Source organism: Rhea pennata, chromosome 5 (assembly GCF_028389875.1).
Source record: "Rhea pennata isolate bPtePen1 chromosome 5, bPtePen1.pri, whole genome shotgun sequence".
NCBI lineage: Eukaryota > Metazoa > Chordata > Aves > Rheiformes > Rheidae > Rhea > Rhea pennata.
This window is the reverse complement of record NC_084667.1, coordinates 41,088,312-41,110,193: the sequence shown is the minus strand read 5'-3', so window position 1 is coordinate 41,110,193 and position 21,882 is coordinate 41,088,312. Positions and strand designations below refer to the sequence as shown.

At 41.8% G+C, this 21,882-nt stretch overlaps 1 protein-coding gene across 2 annotated transcripts; it reads right to left on the bottom strand.

Moving 5' to 3' along the window:
* Window positions 1-5,795: 5,795 nt before the first annotated feature.
* POLR2L (RNA polymerase II, I and III subunit L) lies at window positions 5,796-9,989 on the bottom strand. Of its 2 annotated transcripts, none has more exons than XM_062578027.1 (3): window positions 9,920-9,989; window positions 9,403-9,510; window positions 5,796-6,230 (listed from the first exon to the last, which is right to left on the bottom strand). In XM_062578027.1, the coding sequence occupies exons 2-3, from the start codon at window positions 9,495-9,497 to the stop codon at window positions 6,122-6,124; spliced, it is 204 nt and encodes a 67-aa protein (XP_062434011.1). In that variant the 5' UTR covers window positions 9,498-9,510; window positions 9,920-9,989; the 3' UTR covers window positions 5,796-6,121. The 2 variants fall into 2 exon arrangements, with proteins under 2 accessions (XP_062434011.1, XP_062434012.1); XM_062578028.1 differs by having other exon boundaries at window positions 9,897-9,957.
* Between the last annotated feature and the right edge of the window lie 11,893 nt (window positions 9,990-21,882).

Genomic DNA, 21,882 nt, shown 5'->3' with positions numbered 1-21,882 from the left:
AGATTACACGACGGTGAACTAAGAGCTCCTTTATAGAAAATGTGGGAAGTGGCACATAGAAAAGTGTCAGCACCAAGTGGTGGGTTCTGAGCACAGTTATTCTAATGCTTGACCTGAGTCCATTAAAGCACTGACATATATATATATATAAAGTAGCTCTTTTTGTTTCTTTGAGTGCTTCAATTAGATCTGCTATTAAAAGAAGGGCAGCTGACTTCCAGAGTGGGTATTCAGCATTAGTCCTTTCTATCTCCAAATTGAGCCCATGGGTGGGAGGTTAATTCAAAGTCATTAGTGCCTATGGAAAGTCTTGACCACACTCTTTGCTGCTTTCTTTGAAGTCTACTTTTAACTGCCTGTGTCTTGTACTCCCAGAAGTATACGTGCTTTTAGCTTTTTGTCACTCTGTTCTTTGATCACTGTTCGTTCAGCTCCTGAAAGCGGAAAATAATGAACCCATTTTATTAAAACACTTGCTTCATATTTGGGAGTTATAGATAAATGAAGAACTTTTCTGCAGGAATATTGTGGCTTGGCAGTTACAAGACATGGTAATTTGCCAAAGCCCATGGAGAGCAGGTACATCAGAAAAGAAACTCATGCAGTGTTCAGGGACTCCTGTCTTCACCCTGGCTACACGGGGAGGAGGCCACCGACTCGCCAGCCAAACCTCTGACGATGCATATTCCTTTACAGCAGCAGGGAGCCGGCTCCGCCGCGGCGGCATGTCCGCAGCGTGGGGCTGGGGCTGCGCTCTGATCGTTCAGGGCCCGTGCTGTTCTGTCCCAGACAAGGTGTGTGGCCCGTGGCTGTGACTGACGGCTTCTGTGTCAGCACTTGCGTCCTTCTCCTGTGCCAGAGATGCTTACATTGCCAAACAGCTCACGGTGCTGACCCTACTGGAAGCAAATCCCACGGCCAGGCTGGGGATCCTTGTACATGGCCGTCCCTGGCCAGGCAGGACGGGCCCTTGGGGAGCAGCCGGCCCTGTGGCTGTCTTCGAGGCCGGGGATGTGCAGATCTGGGGCTGGATGAGGGTGTGTGCCGCATTCAGTGAGAGGCGGGGGAAGCTGGCACTCTGCAGGGCCAGTTTTGTAGGATGACCTATGAGTCTAGAAGATGTGTGTTTGTGGAGAAGGAGAAATAAGATGGGGGCAGGAAACCTAATGCTGAGAGTCCTGGGTCTACATCCTGGGTATATTTCCAGAGGGAACTGTTAAGGAGAAAAAGGTGAGGGTTGATATGAGCCCAACTCCTATGGAAATACTGTGCTGTTTCCAAGCTGCAGCCTGACGTGCAGCCTGTTGCGCTGCAGCTCCTTCCGGGTGGCCTGCTGGGAGACAATCTCCCTGAAGCCAAAGATAGTGTCTTAACTTTTTTTTAAGTCTTATGTGCCGGAGGTGCATAAAGCTGAGGTCTGCTGGAAGATCTGAAAGCTCTTTGACCATCTAAGGCTTGAGCACCTCAAACAGCTTTTCTTAGCAGAACTTAATAAGACAAATTAATCCTGGACACTTGACTGGTCTAAGGCACCGCATGCTGCCTGACCATTTTAAGTCACCTTGAAGTTAATGAAAAGATTCCCGCAGACTTCAACGGGTGCCACATCAAACTGTGCAGAGCTTTAAAGCTGAATTCTCAGCCACGTGCCCCTCCTTGCTTTTCAAATATCTCTATTGGGCTGTTCATATGGGACAATTAAAAACGTTCACTCACTGGATAGGAGAAATCAAAGGAAAGCGAAGCGGTGACGGATTATGACAGAATCATACGGCATGAGACAAGCTTGCGATGTAAACAGACTGAGGCAGAAAGAAAAGGCGTCTTCATCATCTGGGCAGTCAGAGCCAGCGCTGGGCAGGGCCAATGTTGCTCTGGAGATGTCTCACCAGCGCAGTTCCAGGATTAAGAAAATACCAGTCCAACTAAGCACTAGGGGGTACACAGAGTTTCTTTGGAGGAGGGACTAAATAGAAATACTACTTTCATACCAGGATCAGTTTTGAGATTAGATACTACTTGTGATTAAACTTTTAGAGACATACAGACTGTTTTGACAACAGGGGTTGCTGGTGATGGCGATTGTTTATTTGTTTATTTTTTTCTCTTCCTCTAGAGCTATTTGCAGGGAAGAGGTAGCTTGGATTCTAGAGCCTCATAGTTTGCTATTGATAAAATGCAGATTTCTAGTCACAGGCCTAGTCAGGTATCCCTACAGAAAATTATTAAAAGCTATGGGGTTATCCATGGTTGTAGCTATAGTTTTCAGAGCTTTTTTATTATTAGTCAAATAGACAAAAAGCATATAAAAAAACTCCATCTTGAATATCAAATTCTGGACTGCATTTGGGGAAAAGGCATTGAGGGGCATATTTCCTCTCAGTGTGTCACCCTGTGATGAGACTGTCACAGAGGTTGCTTTTTAGAGCAAAACTCCTTTTGAAATGTAAGGCCTGAGACTGACTATGGATAAGCATGAGGAGTACTTATTTCCTTCCCGCTGATGGACTCAGAACTATGATCAAAACTTTTTTTTTTTTTAACTGTGATTTCAACATACAAAAAGCTTTTCAAGCATGCAAATAACTTGGTGTTGATGCTCCAGTTAGAAGCAGGAACTAGGATTCAACAACCACACATTTTTCCTGTGCTTTAATGATCTCCTCTCCTATCAGATGCTTCTCAGTCACTGTTTCATTTTTATATGACAATAATATGTAAACATCCCGACTGAGGGTTCCCCTCTGCCTCAGGGAGATTGTAATCCAGGTTACTGCAATTCTTTTGTTGCATTTTTGACTTTTTTTTTCTTTGCAATTCCTAATTAATGTGATCCCTACTACATTCTTTCAAAACCAACTAGAAACATTTCAAAAATATAAAGCAAAAAATTGACTACAGAGCAGCAGTGGAATCTTTGGTATTTCAGTATTTTTTTCCAGTTGATAGATTTCTGCATTTAATTAAAGGCTGCATATTCAGAAGCATGACTTCTTGTTTTGCTGCTTCTGCCTATTTGTTAATTATGCTACGGAGAAAAGTTCTTCTAAAAGCAGATCCAACACGCTTATGTTGTTAACAGCTGCAGAAGCAAGCACAGGAGAAATGGCAGCAGAAAGGGAATTACTTTCAGAGCTCTCATTGTTACCACAGAGCAAGGATAAAATCTGGGATTTCTAGAAAGCCATTGAAAAATCCACTGACTTTTTTAGAACAGGATTTAAACTCTGGTTCTGCTTTTAACTCTTCTAAGGAGAAAAGTCTTCAGGCAGTCTTTCACATGAAGGCCATAATTATTCATGATAAACTGTTTGTTCAACTACATTACAAAAATGGCCTTTTTTCTCCCTGATCTTACATTTGCAAACTCTTGAGGAAAAGTCATGATGCAGACAGGCTGGTTGATGTGCTGCAGGGAGCAATTTTCATGTTTGCTGTGACTTAGTGTGGCTCCTCTTTCTTGTTTGCTGCTCTTGTAATAGCTGTCTGATGGAGCGATACCAGGCTGAGTTTCACTGGCTTCCACTGCGCTTTCTGCCTGAGAAACAGGAATCAGAGCAACATTTTCTCTGAAATTCTGCATGAGGCCTGCTTTGTTTTTACAAATTGCATCTTCACTACAGTATTTAAGAGCAACAGCTTTTCTTGTCAGAAAACTTAAACTTGTGTTGGCATCTGCTTTGAAAAGGAATGTAATATTCTAAAGTGGCAAACGGATTTGCAGATTTTGTAAAAGCAAATTTTGCTTTTATAGCTAGAGATGAAGTACCAGCAGTTCCTCTAATCCAAACCATTGGCACTGATGCAAGACTGCTATCTGCGCAGCATAGGTCATGGCTACCTCAGCCAGGGGTAACAGCCGGGGCTATCGCACTTTCTCAGCACAGCCCACTGAACAAATGCACGTAGCCTCTTCCCAGCATTTGAGCTTTCTCTGAACAAGTTAGCACGTATCTTCATGTAACACTCCACTGTAACACGAAAAAGTGTCCTGAAGGAGTTTGGTTTAGAAAGGTCATCCTGTATTTCATAATATTCATTTTAACACACAGCCTTGAAGAGACATAAAGCTTCCCTCCACCTACCCCAATGCATTTAGCTAGATAAGCTGGAAGGCATGCAGAACATAAGCTATCCAACCAACTATGAAAAAAATGCTAGAATTAATTGCTTAATTCTTTTCGCATTAGGATACAGCATATGGGCTTAAAATGTCTTAAGTTTTCCCATATTCAGCAGTTCTTCACTGATCTACTATCTCACTATAGTAAATTGAAAAGCAAGTTCAAGTGTAAAGATTTGCGGAGTGATAGCTAAAGGCAAGCTTTTCTGCAACTTTTTTTTTTTTTTTTTTTTTGAGACAATGTAGTTTTAAGGTTTGTGCGTAAAGTTTGACTCAGTAGCAACATTAGCTAATCAGCAGCTCTGGAAAATCACCTTTGTTCAACTCAGCTTCTTTGGGATTCATCAAATACATAAAAGAATCTACAAAAATACTTTCAGTCTAGTAGCTGAAATGCAGGTGCCAAGAGCTTGACTGTACCAAATAACAGGCTCCAAGTTAAGGGATTATCATCTGTTCCAGACTACTTTTATTAGGCTGCTATAGCTATGATTTGTCCTTCATTTGCATACAAACTAAATTTGCATTTAAATAAAATCCTGATGGCACAGATGTATGGATTGCCCTCCTCTATGCTAGGGGAAGGTGAGTGTGTCTGCATGTGCGCACACAAAGTTTTACAATGGGAGTGAGGTGTTTTCTAGATGTCAGGTAATGGCATGAAACAGGGGCCAGGCTAGCTGACATCAGAAGGGACCTGACCATGAGCCTGCAATGTGCTCTTTTCAGTGATGCTAAGTGACAGGACATGAGGCAACAGGCACAAACTGAACCACAGGAAATTCCCACCTGAATATGAAGAACTTCTTTACTGTGAGAGTGACAGAGCACTGGAACAGGTTGCCCACAGAGGTCTCCTTCCCTGGAGATATTCAAAACTTGCCTGGATGCCATCCTGTCCACATGCTCTAGGGGACCTTGCTTGAGCAGGTGGATTGGACTAGATGATCTCCAGAGGTCCCTTCCACCCTCAACCATTCTGTGATTCTGGTTCAAATCTCTGCAAGAAGGAGGCAGATGCGAGGCAGATAAGAGGGTTGTTGGCAGCATCAGCACCATCTCTCAGCATGTGCACAGGTGGCCTCTCCGCATTTAAGCCCAGCAGAACCTGTGGGGGCCAGGGAGCATGTGGCTTAGCCAGGCACTCCTGCGCTACATGCACAGCACAGCACAAAGTGAAGCTAATGAAACGACAAACAGGTCAAAAGCTTGCAGCTGTACCAGCTAAGGAGCAGCACAGAGCACTTGGCAGGATCAAGACTGATCATGCTCACTGTATGCCTGCATAAATTCTCATAAGTTTTACTTAAGTGCAGGCACGGACACATGAGCACTGCTCCCTCTGATTTACTGTTTTCTTGTAATGGACTAACCATAGTGTTTTAATGAAAATGAAGTTGTGGGTAGAGACCACAAATTGCCTTGAACTTCAGTGGAAAGTGCACTCTACCAACTCCAGAATTATTCAATAGTCATGTCTGCTCTTACCAACCTAGCTTACCCCTTTCCCTATTGCTGCAGCTCAGAACTTCAGTCCCATTTTTCTAACCCATCCTTCCTACCTGTTGTGAAACAGAGAAAGAATTTATCAGTAAATAACACTTCTGACCTCAAAGAAACAGGGAGAAGGAAATGCCAAGATCCAAGCACACATTTAACTCCACCCAGCAACTGTAGGGAGACTACAGAGAAAGACCTCCTTTATTTTAGCATTTTTCATACACAAGTTTACTATATTTTATAAAATAAAGCTTTACTTTTGCCAGCAGAAGCATCTAAACATTAACTTAATCTCCAATTCTTGATTAAATGGGCTTCATATTTCATTGGTTTCTCTGAAAGAAGTTAGTGGATGGAGGCAGTGTTTTGTTCAGAAAATAAAAAACTCTGAATGGTTGCAGTACATTTAAAGGCTTGCATCCTTTAACCCCTGAAGTCCAATTTCAAGCTTAGTATTAGGGATATGATCTGCACATCTTGCAATACATCTTTTTCATCTCATTTCTCCAAAGGAGCATAATTCAAAAGCTTCTCAATCAGATCCACATGGGCTAGGAGCATTCTGCGACAGCAGTATCTCTTCAAACCAAGGGCATCCAGAGCATCTCTATTAACAAAGACGAGAGGGGTAGGGGGGAAAAAAGTCAGAAGCATTTTTAAGTATTCTTAAAACATACTGATTACTTTGAGCTTAGTCATAGAGGAAAGCTTGTTCGCAATTTAAACCAAGCAACTGGAAAATTTAGCATGAGTTGCTAATGTTCTTATTCATTACTGTCATTGACAGAGTGTTTGCCTCTTCTTCCAGCCTGCAGAAGCGCTCATCCTCTGTTAAATGTTGTGTGAGCAACAACTACCAAACCTTCAGAGGTAAGTCTGCATGATTCCCATTGGAATGGAACGGTAATAAACTAGGTCTTAAGAATTGCCTCTTCTGAACTAGCACGCTCACATGGGCATAAGTTTGTCATGGAGTAGCAAGATTAAGTGAGATACAAATATTTTGGTTTTGGAAATAAATTTCTGGTCTTCATAGTTGAAAAACCTTAAAAATGGTACATTTTAAACTCCAATTACTTTATTACAGTAACTCAGTCTTCCTCCTCAAGCATGAATTTTTTAAAAAGAGAGGAGTTGATCTGGTTAAAAATCTAAGCAATCAAGAGGTGTGAGTGTACTTAACAGGAATACAGTTCTGAAAAATGTAAAGTCATTTCTTCTCTTAAAACCCTGTACAGTCCATAATTGTCTGTGTTAGGTACACCTCTTGCAATTTTTATGGTAGCAAGTAGTATGAGCTTCTCATCAAAGCACTAGACCTCTTACATACTGGTGACAGCATTTACACTCTTTAGCACCAACCTACTAACTATAAAGCCAGTCTGACACTCATTCAAAATTTGACATTTATGAAATGGAAATAAATTCAAATCTTTAGATTTATATTATGCAGTGCAACAATCTAGCATTTGATAAAAAAGTTTTGTGAGACTGTAATCCTCCTTTAGGAAGAAGCTGATAGCAACTCTTCATAACTGCTAATGACTGAAAAGAAAACTGTGTACAAGCAGGACCATGGTAAAAGGTTGTTTGGCTTCAGATGGTACAGCCTAAACACATGCAGTAAACTGGCAGCTTCTGTGATGCTGTCAGTTAGTCTTTTACCATCAAGACAGGACTGCTCCTAAGGTTTGTGTGCAATGTGCTCAGTATCTTGAAGTGCTGGAATATAGCAGCCTTTTCATTTTAGAACTAGCATTTGCAAAGTTTACTTAAATGTATAAAAAGGCTCCTGTACACTAGAAAAAAAGTTTATGAATAACATTACATGATATTGCTGAAACAGTTGAACAAAAATATCTGATTCCTATTAATATGTAAGATTTAAGAGTTATTTATAAAGTTCTGAACTTTCAAGTGTGCTTATTACAGAAACAGAATACTAATAATGACTACAACTTTAGAAGTCATATGTATTACAATGTTTCACCTAAAACAGTATCAACACTGCAGTTGTTTTCAGTCTCCTCTAGCTTCCATAGACTTGGAAAAGATCAGTTTAAGGAACAGAAGATTTTTCTTTTTTAAACCATAAATTGTTTAGACAGGTTTGATTTCTTCCATTGTATCCATCTGCTTCTCAAGTTATCAGTAGTCATTTTAATTGCTCAATAGCCATTAACTCAACTTCTGATCTTGTAATAATAACCTGAATAGTCACCCCAGAATTACAACGACCATAGCAATTGTTTTCCACCTAAGTATTTATCAATAATAATGTACATCTTTGTCCTATACAAATGTGAAAGAATACTAAAGGCAAAAGAATTATAATGTAATATTCGATAAATAAATCCTAAATGCCACCAGAATAGCTATGATCATTTCTCAGTAATGCTGAAATTTATTTGCAGCTACTCATATGTTATGCTTTTTAACTCCATACATGAAAGACAAACCTGGTGCAGAATCTTTCTTGATACCTTTCATTTAACAGTTGCAGTATTCTGCTCTGCTACATTTAACAAATTCTGAGATTTAAATACACTTCCAAAAAGGCCTCTCACTAAAGTGGTGAGATGCAAGAGGGATAATGAATGATTCTCACAGATCATTTGTTTAATGAAACTCATAAAAGGTAGGGGGAGACAGGATGGGATGTGACATCTCTTCCCCAGAAATTCTACCTGAAGCAGTGGAAAGCACAGAAATAACTTCCCACACGTTTAAAAAAGGCTTAGAAAACAAAGCATTCCCTCTCTGTCTATTCTCTGCTCCACTGTTTAGCATTTGAAAAGAGATGGTCCTAACCATAAAAAACTGTTCAGATTTACTTTGGAGAAGGATTAGCAAAATCTGTATTGCTTATTCTGACAGTTCATAAACAGAAGTCCATTTTAAAACCTATTAGTAACCCTAACTATCTGAATAAAAAAGCAAATGCTGTTTTAATAAGTTATCCTTACTGTGAACCAGCAAAGGAAAACATGAGGCAACATTCCACTGAAGTGTTTCATCATGACTTCAGGAAGCTCCTTCAGATGGTGTTTTCCATTCTTATGATCTGTAAAGGTTAGGTTTTTTTTCCCCCTCCATACTTAAACTTGATGATAATGTAAACGTTTCACAGAGTTACCTTCCACAGACTTTTTAAAAGTAGTCCCACCATAGCTAGACTCCCTATGAACTATTAAAAGACAAATCTGGTCATGCAAAGGACATGTATACTTCTTAAAATAAAACTGTTATGGTTATCAGTTAGGTATTTAGCACAGTTAAACTGCTCCCCTCCCCATCTCCAAACTAGGATTATGGAAATAAAATTAGCAAAATTAAACAGTAAGTATGAAATGCTTGTAAGGAAATATAAAAAGTGGGTACACTGCTTCCAAGATCAGTTATTTCTTCTACTTGTAACTTCCTTTCCCTTAAAAAAAGGGGGAGGGGGCACAAACACAACACACAAGTGCAAAAGTTGAATGTACTTTCTTCTTCCTCTTCTATACAAAGTTAGAGATGTGAAACTGTTCGAGTTTCAAGGATGTGACCTGACAATTTCCACACTGCCACCCAGAAAGATTCAACAGATAAATGAACACTTCCTTAGCTCTTTATTTAACCAGAGCTTTGAAGTTAAAACAGTTATCATCAGAATATATTTAAATTTTTTAGGTTTTTTACAGCTGTTTCATTATACCCTGATGCTGCTCTTACATTCTTAAGGCATTGTGCTACTTCATCTAAAATGAGAGTTAAGGAAATACAGGAATAATACCCACCCTTCTGTATACTCTGCTTGCAGAAGGCCAAGATAGGCTTCCCATTTGTTTCCAACTATTTTGCCACATGTGAAACATCTGACCGGGATGATCATTTTTACACAGTAACTGTAACACATACAGATACAAAAGTGCAATATAATACTTCTGCAAAATGACTACATATCACACCCGCCTACGTAAATTTAAGGAAAGAAACTCAGGCCTGTATAAATCTCAGAGAGCGGCTCCGCAAACTACACAACAGTACCGCAAGAAGCGCAGCCAAACGCGGGGGCGCTGAGTTACAGCGCCGCGACACGGCGGCTCGGATACTTCGGTGCCTGTTTTAGGCCACAACGGGAGGGTCAAGACGGGCAGCACCGAGCACCCCTGGGCGTGCTAGAGGTGGCGGCGGGGCCGGGCCTCCCCAGGGAAAGGCCAGCCGTAGCTCGCCCGCAAGCGCGACCGTGCAGAGGACGCCAGCCGCGCCGAGGGCCCGGGCGCGCTCTCACCGGCCCCACAAAGCAGCTCCTACCGTAACCGCTCCGCCGCGCTCCTGTAACCGCCGCCGGGCGCTACCACTGCGGCCGAGCCGGGGGGATGAGCTGCGCCGCCGGGCGGAAGGACTCTGTGGGCGGGCCGGGAGGGGGAGGCTCGCGCACCCCTCTAGCCAGCGCAGCGCGCTGGGGTGGTATCGGCCGATGTACGGCGTCGCGGGCGGCTCAAGAATGTGCGCGTTCAGGGCGGGTTTGTTTTCGCGTTTCGCGTGTGCCGCGCTGAGTGGCAGCTGGGTCGCCCGGAGCGCAGAGCGGCGGCGGCACCGGCGAGAGCGACATCCGCTCCTGCTCCTCCTCCTCGTTGCTAGGCGGGCGAGCGGATACTTGTTGCTTCAGGAAAGGGGCTTTTTCGGCTACGAGACTTCCTCTCCCGTCCTGGCTGAGGTACTGAAGTCGTCCAAGGTGGGAAGCGCAACTGGTGGCTGCAGCGCGGCGCCAGGGAGCGCTGCCTGGCGAGGGGACCGCGACGGGCAGGGCTGCGGGACCGAGTCGGGGTACGCCACGGGCAGCGCGCCCGCCGCTCCGCTCCCTCTGCCCCAGGCGAGAAGCGCCCGCCGCGGCTCCTGGGCCGCTTTAAGAGACGAGTGGGTGCTGTGACTGGAACAGTAGTGACCAAAGCTCTGTGACCGCAGCGGACAGACCTTTCCGCCGCCGTCGGTGGGGAGCGGCTGGCTGCGGTGCGCGGGGGACGTCTCGGGCTGCGCGGCTCCGGGAACCTCACGCTGTAAGGGACGGGGAGAGAACCGCGGCACCCCCTCTCCTGCGGGAACGGAGCGTCGGGGGTCGCGCGGGAGGGGGCCCTCGTGGGGGGGCCGGCCGGGGGCCGCGCGACGGCCGTGGCGGCGGCCGTTCGAACCGCGGCGGTTCGAACCCCAACGGTCGGCTCGCGGCGGCCGTTCGAACCGCGGCGGTTCGAACCCCAACGGTCGGCTCGCGGCGTCGCTCGTCACCTTGGCCTGTCTCTGTCAAGAAAGTGGCCACAGAAACGCGGCTTCGCGGCCCCTTTCGGGGTTGCTGAATTTTTACGCTTCCCACGGGTGGGAGAAGGCGCAGTGAGGGACCGGCTATCACTTCAGTTTATATCCATCTTCGCCTTCCTGCTCTCGATCCCAAGTGAGTTATTTTTCTCGTTCTGCACAGCCCAGGCAGTGTTTACTTTTTCTTTAAAAGAAATATCCCCCTTGAAGCTCGGTCAAGTTGAGGACACTCGTGATTTCAGGTTTTTCAAGAGCTTCTAAACTGGGATCAGATTGAATTTGGCAATGGCCCATATAACTTTTTAAATTATTCAATCTTGCTGTGAGCTGTTCGTAGCTAAAATAAAAATGATGCAGTTCAGCAGGAGCATAAGGTATCCTCAAGTTATTGCCTCCTGTTCAGGTATTGTGGTGCTACCTGCTTGAATAGGAATATTTTCCCTCAGTATCTGAGGGTCAAGGGATGGATGCTCCCTCTACTTAGGATGTAATGTTTAGTTGCAGGCAAAGCTGTCAATTTTATTGGGTATCCCAAGCTGGAAGGGTTGGTAGTGCAGGATAATACATCTTGAAATTGTTTACTGGTATTTCATTAATCTAAGGGTTGTGGAAGTATTAGGCACAGATTGTGCTTAGTAAGGGGAAGCATTCTGTGATGACCACAAACTTCAGGAACAGGTCTTGCTATGGAGACTCTGGGATGAAGTAGTCATCTGAACACTGTTGATCCTTGTTGTTCTCTTGTTACAGCATTAGGGTTTGCTAATTGTCCTTGGACAGAGTAGAAATCCTCCAAAAGTGTTTCATTTTCCTCCTAAAGTATCTCTGAGTTGATACCATGCACAGCACAGAGCCATTACTGTCTGACATATGAATAATTATGTCTTAATGCACAGCTTATGTTAATGCGTCTTTTGTGACTATTTTTTGAACGACTGGATTATTGACCCTCTGCACAGAGACAACAGACCTAACTTGAACTGTGAAAGAACAAATGCTTTCATTTTAATAAATAAGAATTTGAGACTGAAAGAGATTTTATGATTCTTACTGCTAATGAAAAACAAATTTTTCAGTCACAGGAACAATAATTATACTTGGTTGTGAACAGAATGAATTGCCTTGGCATGGAGAGTAGATGAACCTCCTGTGAGCTGTAGATTATTATCATTATTGTTATTGTAGCCAGTAGGAGCTAAACTGTGTCTTTTCTTTTCATCCTTTATTTTTTTTTCTTTTTTCCTTGGTTGAGAATTTAGAGAGTGTGCTTTGATGTATTTTCAGCACCAGAGCTCCAAAGTAATTTTCTTGCTGAACTGTGCAGTGAAGGTAGTTTTTCTGGAGATGGAAATTGGCAATTGAGAATGAGAAAGAGGAGATGCTGTTACAGGGGTTTCATGGTGAGCCATGTCATTAGAGATAGGTTAGAGTCTTACAACTGCCTTATGGAAATGTGTTTGTTTATCCCTCTGCCTCAAAACAAAAAACAAAACAACAACAACAAAAAAAACCAAAAAACAAACAAACAAACAAAAAAACCCCTTTCAGACCTAGTTCTCAGATATGACTTGATTTGGCATCTTTTTCCAAGAAAATTGTACTCTGCTGTTCTCGCAGTATTATTTTTAACATCTGTTGCATCTTTTCTGGATAACCTGATTTGGCTGGGTGATGGGCTTAAGGTTCTAATAGATCTTTTATGTCTCTAACTTCTTTGATCCTAGAAAATACAAGGATTTTTATGATCTGTGACCTGGAAAGATTGCTACATACTGAGAACATTCTCTGCTCGACTTCTGCTTAATCTGACTGTTTGCCAAACCACAGTAGTTTGTTTAAGAGTTGGAGTGTGTGTGTGTGTGTGGGGGGGAAGTGATGTGCATACATGCAACTGTTAAGAATCAAAATCAGTGTTTTATGGACTGTAGTTCATGCTGATTGGTGCAGTTGTGCTACTTTGTCCGGTGTACAGTTGAGCCTCTGTTTGTGGTATTCCAGCTTCCAACTGCTGTTTTTCAGGTAAACTGGGTACTGCCCATGTTCAGCTGCTCCATTTTTGTACTTACTGAAACCAGGTCTCTTTAAACATCCTTCTGTGCTAGAGTTGGAGTTATTGCTAATTCTAAAACTGTGCAGTTCTTTCTCGGAATGTTTGTAAGTTCTCATCGCATTTCTGGCCTCTTGCCATTTCCAGCAAGCAGCAGTCCTCGGACTTCTAATTCTTTCAGCCTTTGGAAGACTAAGTCGGGGAACCCGTCAGAGTGCTCCTCAATACTGAACAGAGGAGACTTGCCTAGAACTAACAGAGTTGAAATAAATTTGAAAGCTATGGACTGTTTTTCCAATGTGCTTTTGGAGCAGCATCAACTCTGTGTGGTTTTGGTGTAGCATTGCAGATAATAATGTATCCCACTTCTTAATTAATCCAGAGTAAACCTTCTGTCTGTGATCTGAACAACTTTTGAAAGCGAACAATATTCCATCCTACCATCACTGGTTGGGTTATGGCTCAGTGTTGGTATTTTTTGTGGATTTAGACCTATGAAATGTGCCTGGGCATGATTGTTCTTAGCAGTGAATACTGAAATCCTTCAGCTGTGACTAAGAAGTAGATCCTCCTCCATACTCTTCTATCCACAAAATGCAAGGGAATACATTGCAGCTTGTTTAGAACACACAACAAAAAGCCTTGTCAGTTTAAGTGACCTGAGTGACTGAACTACTCTTAAAGTACTTTTATAGTTTGAGTGGTAAGAGGACTTCCTGCAGTTTGTGTTGGCAGATTGTCCTCTGTGACTTTGTCTCTGTAATTAGTGCTGTAGGAAGGAGCTGTGGAATCTCTGCACTTGTGCTGGTAGTTTAAGAAACTAATGACTTGCAGCTGGGATTTTTTTTTTTTTTAAGCTTTTTCATTGCATTTGATCAAGTTTTGATGTGCACCCTCATACTCTCTCAGGTCTGGAGGCTTTTCACCTTTCATAATTGTTCCCATTCTTTTTTGACTTTGCTCATTTCTGCATACATGTAAAGATATGATTTGGCAGTTAGATAGGAGTTGGGTTCAAGGAAAATAAATTGTTGTTTAAATTAAGGGCTTTTTAGAATGATTCTTTCTCAGTAAAGGGGTATTTTTGGCACTGTTTTAGAAAGTCACAAGTCAAGATCAAACCTCTGAATACTGTATAGCCCCGTTGGTTCTGCTTCCAGTTAGAAGCATTGTTTCCTGTTTCTTCCTGTGGTCAATTATAAAAACAAATGTTATCAGTTTTCATTTTGCCTCTGACTAACTCATCAGAACTGCATGCATGATTGCAAAAGTTGGTGGATTTGTATTCAATGTTGTACTCCTAATCTTTCTTTTAGGGGTCTTTCATCTATGGCTTGTTGAAAGACTTGCATGAATGTTCAAATGAATGGTTAAACAGGACACTGGTCAGGAGCTCAAAAATGACATTGAAAACTCAACAAATAAGTACTTAGAAGCAGAGAGATGGAGGGAGAGGGAATTAAGAAGAAAAACACAGGCCAAAACTTTGCTGCTGCTTTCTTGGGTGCATTCTCTAGTCCAAAACTATTGAATCCAATAAACTTGCTTTTGGGTTTTTTCTTATCCTGGCTATTGGGAAGTGTGTTTTTTCATCCCTTTGCATAAGAGGGAAAGAAAAGTGGCTCCTTCCGGAGCTAGCTAGTGTGACCTGGGAAGGGCTTCCCTCCTTTCCTGTTGAAGCTTACTGAATCAAGGAGCAAAGACTAACCTGGAATCTTGATTTGTTTTTGCCTCGTACTTTTGAATGGGTACCTTTCCGCTGCGTTTTGTTTTTACCTTCTCCCCAGTTCATGGGATACATATTTATATGTGATAGTGGTGAGGTGGAGAAAGCCAAGAGGGAGAGGCAGAGATGGTAGTAGGGGGAAAGACTTGTATACTATGTAGAGCTTTATATTGTTTAGTTACTGCCATGCTATTTAATAGCTGCTCAGGCCCCTGGATTTAGTCAAACAAATACAGAAGCTGCTAAGCAAATGGAAATGAAGAGAAACATGTCTAAGCTGGGGATGTGGCTGCAGCTTCACAGTAATACCAGACAAGCCTGATGCTGATTTCATTAAAAGCAACATTCAGTGCCCCAAAGCAGGGTTTAATACTTACTATATATTTCTTTTAAATATGCTGACCTTATCTAGTAAGTCTGTAATATTTCTTGCAATGAAGAACAGCTGCTGCATAAATACATATATAACATTGGTTGCCAATTCTGAAAGCTGTGCTGAGACTGTGACTTGTTTGAAGTGGGGTTGCTATTAAAGGCAGGTGGCAGGATGTTTATTTTACACCTTGTTAATTGCTTGTTTTTCCTGCTGTAATTGGCTTCCTAATGGGGGTAGAATGCACTTGGTTTTGCACACAAAGCTTCATTAGTGACAACCAATGGGAAGGATTCAGAGAGTAGGATTTATATAAAACATATCTATTGAGTAACAGTTGTCTCTGCTAAATAGAATATAGGAGGAAGTTGCATAGATGCATCAAAAAATGCAAATGTTTTGCCATAAAATAATGTAAGGTGTCCTTGTGTTAGATGTAAATCTTATTGCCTATTCCTTGAGAAGGGGAAAGGGTAGCTCCTTACTTTTGTGGGTCAGAGACTATGTTCTGCTTCACTGGACAGGAGTTAGACTGTCAGAATCCCAAGCACAGACCACTATTCCAACATCCTATGTCTAATCATAAAGATGTTTTTAATGATCCTTGTGGAATGTCTGGAAATAATTCATACTGAGAAGCTAAGAAACTAGGAGGAGATGGGGAACCATGTCAATGCTTAGTAGTTTCCTAAGATTTATGGAGCCTTCTTTGCTGCTAATCTACATTAGAACTATTTCAAGTGTGCTCTCATTCACACTAGGCACTTGGAAGCAGTGAGTAGATATGGAGATGCATAGCTGGACCAACTGTATTTTCGGGATGTTGCTTGCAGGTCCTAAATGTAAGAGCTGGGCTGCTCTTTTGGTTTTTGTATTCTGACTGGTGATAGGTGCTGTGCAAAAGCTGTTCTTGTTTGAGCAATGCTTTTTACATGGTATATGGGCTCCTTAGTGTAAGAGATTGGCCTAAGAATTGTATATTGATGGTCAGCCAGTTCTGTGCTTTTGAGGTTACTATGCTCTTGTGATAAGGTACCTGTAGAGCAGTCATAGCAGGCAGATGAGATGTAGTTTTGTGTGTGTGTGTGTATGTGTGTGTATATATATATATATATATATATATATATAAAGTATAAATGTATATGAATTATAGAAAAAGGTAGATTGCTCTTCACAGAAATGGCTTCTGTCACCCTTAACTCCCTCTCTCCCCCTTTTATTTTCTTAAAAGAATTAAGATGGGAATGGAAAAAATGCCTCTTCCTCAGCTCCCTTACTTCTCTACTTCATCAGATACCAGTACTTAACCAGTTTAGGGCTATTTTGTCTGTCATATTTGTTCTCAGCAAGGTCATTTCAAGGCAGAAGTGTAATCTTTCCTGGCCTCTGATTGACATATTTTTATAAGAAAAAGTCTTTATTACATGCATGTATCACAGCCTAATTGACTGTTTCATGTCTAGGAAAAGAAAAAGTAATATCCTAAGGCAGCATTCTAATCAAAAGATCACAGGAAGCGCCCATCGACTCTGCTCTTCAGTGCAAGTGTCCTTGAATGACAAAATAATCCCCTTTTTTGAGGATAATGCTTTCTATTTCTGCAGAATCTTTCCTTCCAGAGGCCGTGGCTTGTGAAGTATTACTGAGGAGAAGTCAAATATTGATGTTTGTAGGGAGAAGCTCCAAGGTGGTGACATTCTTCCATGTTGAAGGCAATCTGTGTATTTGCATTTTGCTTACTGATGTACTCTTGTCTCTGATGTACTTCCTGTATTTGGCTGGGAACTCTTTTCTCCAGGTGTATAAGTAGAATTTAAAGTGCCAATGGGAGAGAACCTGTTTGAAGAGACAACAGCAAAACAGTTGTCTTGTGATTGGGTGCCTTGGCACCTGTGAGCTCCCCAAATCTAATGGAAAGGAATAGGAGGATTTTCTAAATTATTTTTGAGGTCTTATCTTACAGACTGTTGCTGGATGTATTTGGAACAATGAATAAGAGAACTGTCCCTGCTGAAGGCCTTGTGGTGACGTTTGTGTTTAAACTTGTTGCTTGGGCTATCTCTTCCATCTGTTTTCTATCCAGTCTTAATTCTTGCCTTGATGGTAATGAGAATCAAAGATAGTTGTTATCAGAGAGATCAAAGGTCCATCTTACCCCATACCTTGTCTCTGAAAGTGGCCAGCAGTGGCTACTTAAGGAAGCAGATAAACCTAAAGTGCAAGTGTAAAGTAGTATTTGAGCAGGGATGCTTCTCCCAATCTCCAGAAATGTGCAGATAAGGAACTTCTTGAAACAAAGATGGGTATGTTTTGTGTTTTATGAAAGCCTTGTATAACTGCATTCTTTTTCCAGAACTGACTGGTTAGGGAAGGCAGTATAGTCCCTTTGATTAAAACCACTTACTCAGATTGAGTATGGCTGCCTATTATATCTGAGTTAAGGTACTATAGACACAAGATATCCTAAATCAACTCCCAAGCTACTCCTGCTGATGTACCTGATGATCCTCCTTCCCCCCCCCCCCCGCCAAAATGTCCGTGTTGGCATGTGGAGCCTGTGATTTCCCTGGTATGTGGGGCTTCCAGTGTTGGCATAGAGAGGAGATGGACAAAATCAACACAGCAAATGTAATGTTATTGCTCAGATGGGCAGGCCATCATGTACCTACCATTGTGCTATCCATAAGGAACATTCCATTGCTCTGTTTATTGAGCTGCTTTTTTTAAAAATTAAAAAACAGCCAAATGTTTCATAAAATACTAAGAGGTACTGCTTTAGTGTCTCATCAGTTTAAGCATGTCACTTTGTGTGTCCTTAGGGTGATAGAGCTGATCAGCTTGGTGGCTTTCTCACCTTAAGGATACGTTAAGGCAACATGCTTTGTCTCACAAGAGATGCTGAAGCTATTGTACTACAGAACCAATAACCGTAGGGGTTAAATTGCAGATTCTAAAATGAAACTTTGCAGAAGGGATACAGTTTGCTGTGATATGAATGAATTCTTTTTTGTTAGTGTGATATTTTCTGAAGAAACTTTAAGATTATATAGTGGTAGACACATACTTTATAACTGCTCTGTAGGAAGAAAAAAATATTGCATATTTTGTATGAAAAAAACAAGAACTGTTATGCTTTAATAAGAAGTCTCTATGTTCTTCAAACTTTTTTATGAATATGGATTTTTGAAGCTGTTTTGCATGCAAGTTTCTTTGTTTTCATTCAAGAGCTAACTCCAGCATTTTAATTACAACACTGTAGTGGCACTGGAGTATAGATAGTTGGGAAGCAGTGGGGTGTAGCTGACTCAGGATTAGAAAGATGAGAGAGGAGCTCCAGCTTGCAGGAGAGATGCACTGGAGGCTGGCGTGCTGGTGAAGTAGTGTGTTAGAGCTAGGACTGGGCTGTGGAGAGCTAGCTTTCACTGAGCTTTCCAGCATTTTTTGGTTCTACTCAACAATACTAGCATCTTCGGAGAAGCATATATAATAACACTTGAGTATGCTCTAACATACTGGGGTATGTAGTCATGAAGTTTGAATAAACTCAAGATGTGAGGGAAACTTGAAATCTGAATGTCCTGCCTATTTACAGTGTATGTTGTGTTTTTAAATGTAGTAAGCAATGTCATGAGTCCTGTGTTCTCTCTGTACACAAGTAAAACAAATGTGCACATCAGGGAACAGTTATTCAGGAGCATGTTCTGAAGGACAGTAGTTCCTTTGTCTGATCTGATACCCTGCTGCTGCTATGCTTTGTGGTGGTATGAGGGAATAATAAAGTAAAGCCTTCAATTATATGACCTGACCAGAGAGGGTTGTCTCTAGTGATTGATAAGTCCTCGGAACAGCAGGCTGATTGAGCTGTGCCCAGGGCCAAATGGGTTTTGGTTGGAGTTCTGCATTCATTTTTGGACTAAGTAAAAAACCAGCAGGATCAAGGTTGCAGGTTTATTTGCAAACTGCCTTCAAATCCTTGCCTCATCTAAGAAGGCATTTACTGTACATCCCTCTGTTCTCTCCCACCCTTCCAACAGAGAAACAGATAACCCTTAAAGCAAATTCTTTGGAGAATATTTTTTGAGGGAAGTGCTAAGCATTTGGAGGACCTCCAAGTTATTTTGACTCCTTAAATTGTTTCTCTCTCTCCAAAGTAGACGTTAAACAGACTTCTTTCCTCCTTTCACCCCTGCACTTCCCTGGCCTGATGAGTAGCATGTTAAATGAATGTTATGGGGCATTGATTCTCTACCTCCCTCCCCCAAAACACACACACTTTTCTTTTCCCATAGGTCTCTTATATGACTGCTTCACTTCTCTGCTTCATTTGTGATATTTGTCATCCTCTGTAGAGGGTTCTGAGAACTGATAAGCTTAGTATTTTATAAAAGGCTTTTTTTGTTCCTGTTCAGCAAAACGTCTGTGAAAATGAATGCATGTGGGGGATTTTGCTTAGCTCTGTAATAAGTAAACCATGCAGTGGTTTACCTGTAGTGCAGGTGAACATTTGTTAGTCATGTGCAGTGTTTTACAAAGGATGCCACCTGTTTGCATCTGGACCAGAAGTGTATTTGGATGTACTTTCCTTTGGCCACAGGAGATCTATGTCAATAAAGGAGGAGAAAATACTTCCCTAGTGTGTGGAGTCAGTTTAAAGCAGAGATGTTCAGTTGTCTTAAAATACATGCTGAACAAATACACTTCCCCTTTTATTCCACTCTTCTTTTGGAGCAGCAAAACAAAATAGGGTGTGCGTCAATGAATGGCTTTAGCCTCATCAACGTGCATCCACTTTGTGATGGAGGAAGTGTTTGTGGGAAGCTTCCCACATTCCCAAAATACTGGGAAGCTCATACTTCTGGCTGAAGGTGTTTCCCCTCAGCATACCATCGTAGTGTAGAGCAGTGCCCTCTTTCAAGCATTCCTAGCTTCAACTACAGTGGCAGTGGGCTAGGGCTGTGGCTCAATAAGATTTTTCTGGGCTGCTACTGCCACTTGGGAAATCTGCCTCTGTCAGAGTGAATCAGGACATCAGGAGGAAAGGGATTGTGGGAGGACTGGGATCTCTCTGTCAGACACACAAGAAAATAATTTCTTACTTGGAGAATGGATACAAGGATGCCTTGCATCAGAGAATAGAACTGCCCAGAAGATCCTCCTCTCCAGCTAGAGGTGAGGAAATGACAACCTTAAAAGTAGGGGAGAAGATTTTTTTTCATCTGTGGCAGGCTTGTGAAACATTTGTTTTCTGAGTCATCTGTGATCTTTTACTATTTTGTTAGAACTTCTTGTTTGCATACTCTCTCTGTCAGTGAATGACCGTTCCATTCTGGCAGTGCCTTACTGTTTGAATTATGGTTAGGGCCAGTTTATTGTGGACTTGTTTGACATCAGTTTTACTGCTTCTTTGCAGTATTGCTCTGCTGCAGGATTGTCATTGCAGTGCCTTTTGGGTATCTACTCTGCTGTCAACTGACCCAGCTCTTAAGAGCTTCAAACACTGTTTGGGGATTCCTCTGGGAGCCTAAGGGAGTTGTTGGAGAAAAGTCAAATTCTCTAAGTTCCTGAGAAAGCTGTCATAAGCCTTGTGGCTGCTGGATTAGTTTCAAGCCCTTTATTCATGGGACCCATGATGAACCAGTGCTTGACAATAAAGGTTTCAGTTTCCTTTATACTGCATTATTGAAAGGAGAGGAAAGGAATTTTGGGTCAACACTATGTTGTTTTGGTCAGTGCAAGAACACAGAAGATTCTCTATATCAAAGATTTTACAGTTTTAGTAAGCCTTGTTTTTCTAGGTTCTGCCCCTCCTCCCTCCAGGCCCTTTCCCCATGCACTCGATTGACCTGTTACAGCTTCTGTCTAAGCAAAGTGATTTATTCAAAGTTGTACTGCTTTTGCACAGTGTGGTTTCAGGCAACTGGAAGCCCAATCTACCAGGCAATACACTGATTCTGATAGCAAATGCTCCTATGGAAGACCTGACAGGGCTTTACTACCTTATTAGTTATTTGTTAAGGTGAGGAAAATGGTATTTTCTTCCTCTTGGTATTCTGCCCCTCAGTGACTGACTAGTTCTGTTGAGTAGACTTTCATATATAGGTTGCAAAATCTGCTTATTTACCCTACATCCTCATTATATTTACTCTCATCAAGAGATTTGCCAGTTTGTTGTTTACCTATTTGCCTTTGTAGTAAAGTGAATGAAGTTAGAACCAGCCTATCGGCCTCCCAGAGAGCCCTTGAGTTTCCTTTTTGCTGCTAGTTCAGAATTTTATTCTACTTCTTGGTGGACAGTGTTTGGTACAGCCACAATTTGAATAACTAGTGATTAAGTTTTCATTTTCCATGGGAAAGTGTTACTCCACCCTAACAGCTTTCATGTTGTGGAAATCTGTCCTGGTGCAACTGTTTCCCTGAATTTAGTTTAGTCCAATTGCCCTAAACTGTAATCACTGAGTAAAAATGGGTGGATTAAAATGTTGTCCAGAATAGTACTGAAATGCCAAGAATGTGCACTAAAAATCATTTCAAATACTTAAATTTAAAATTCAATATGTTAGTACATTAAAATTGTTTGATACATCTTCTCTCTGTTTGGAACTGAGATGGGATGAAATCCAAAGCCATGCAAGATCCCTGGAGGGAAAAGCACCATGTGTATTGAAGGTAGAAAAGTCAGTCTGAGTTTCAGTTTGGCTTCAACTTTGCTGTTTCTGAATGTGTGCCAGCTATGGATGAACGGCACTAGAACAAATATTTGGATGCTACTGTGCAGCCTATGGAAGCTTGTATTCAGTGACATGCATTGCAGATTTCAT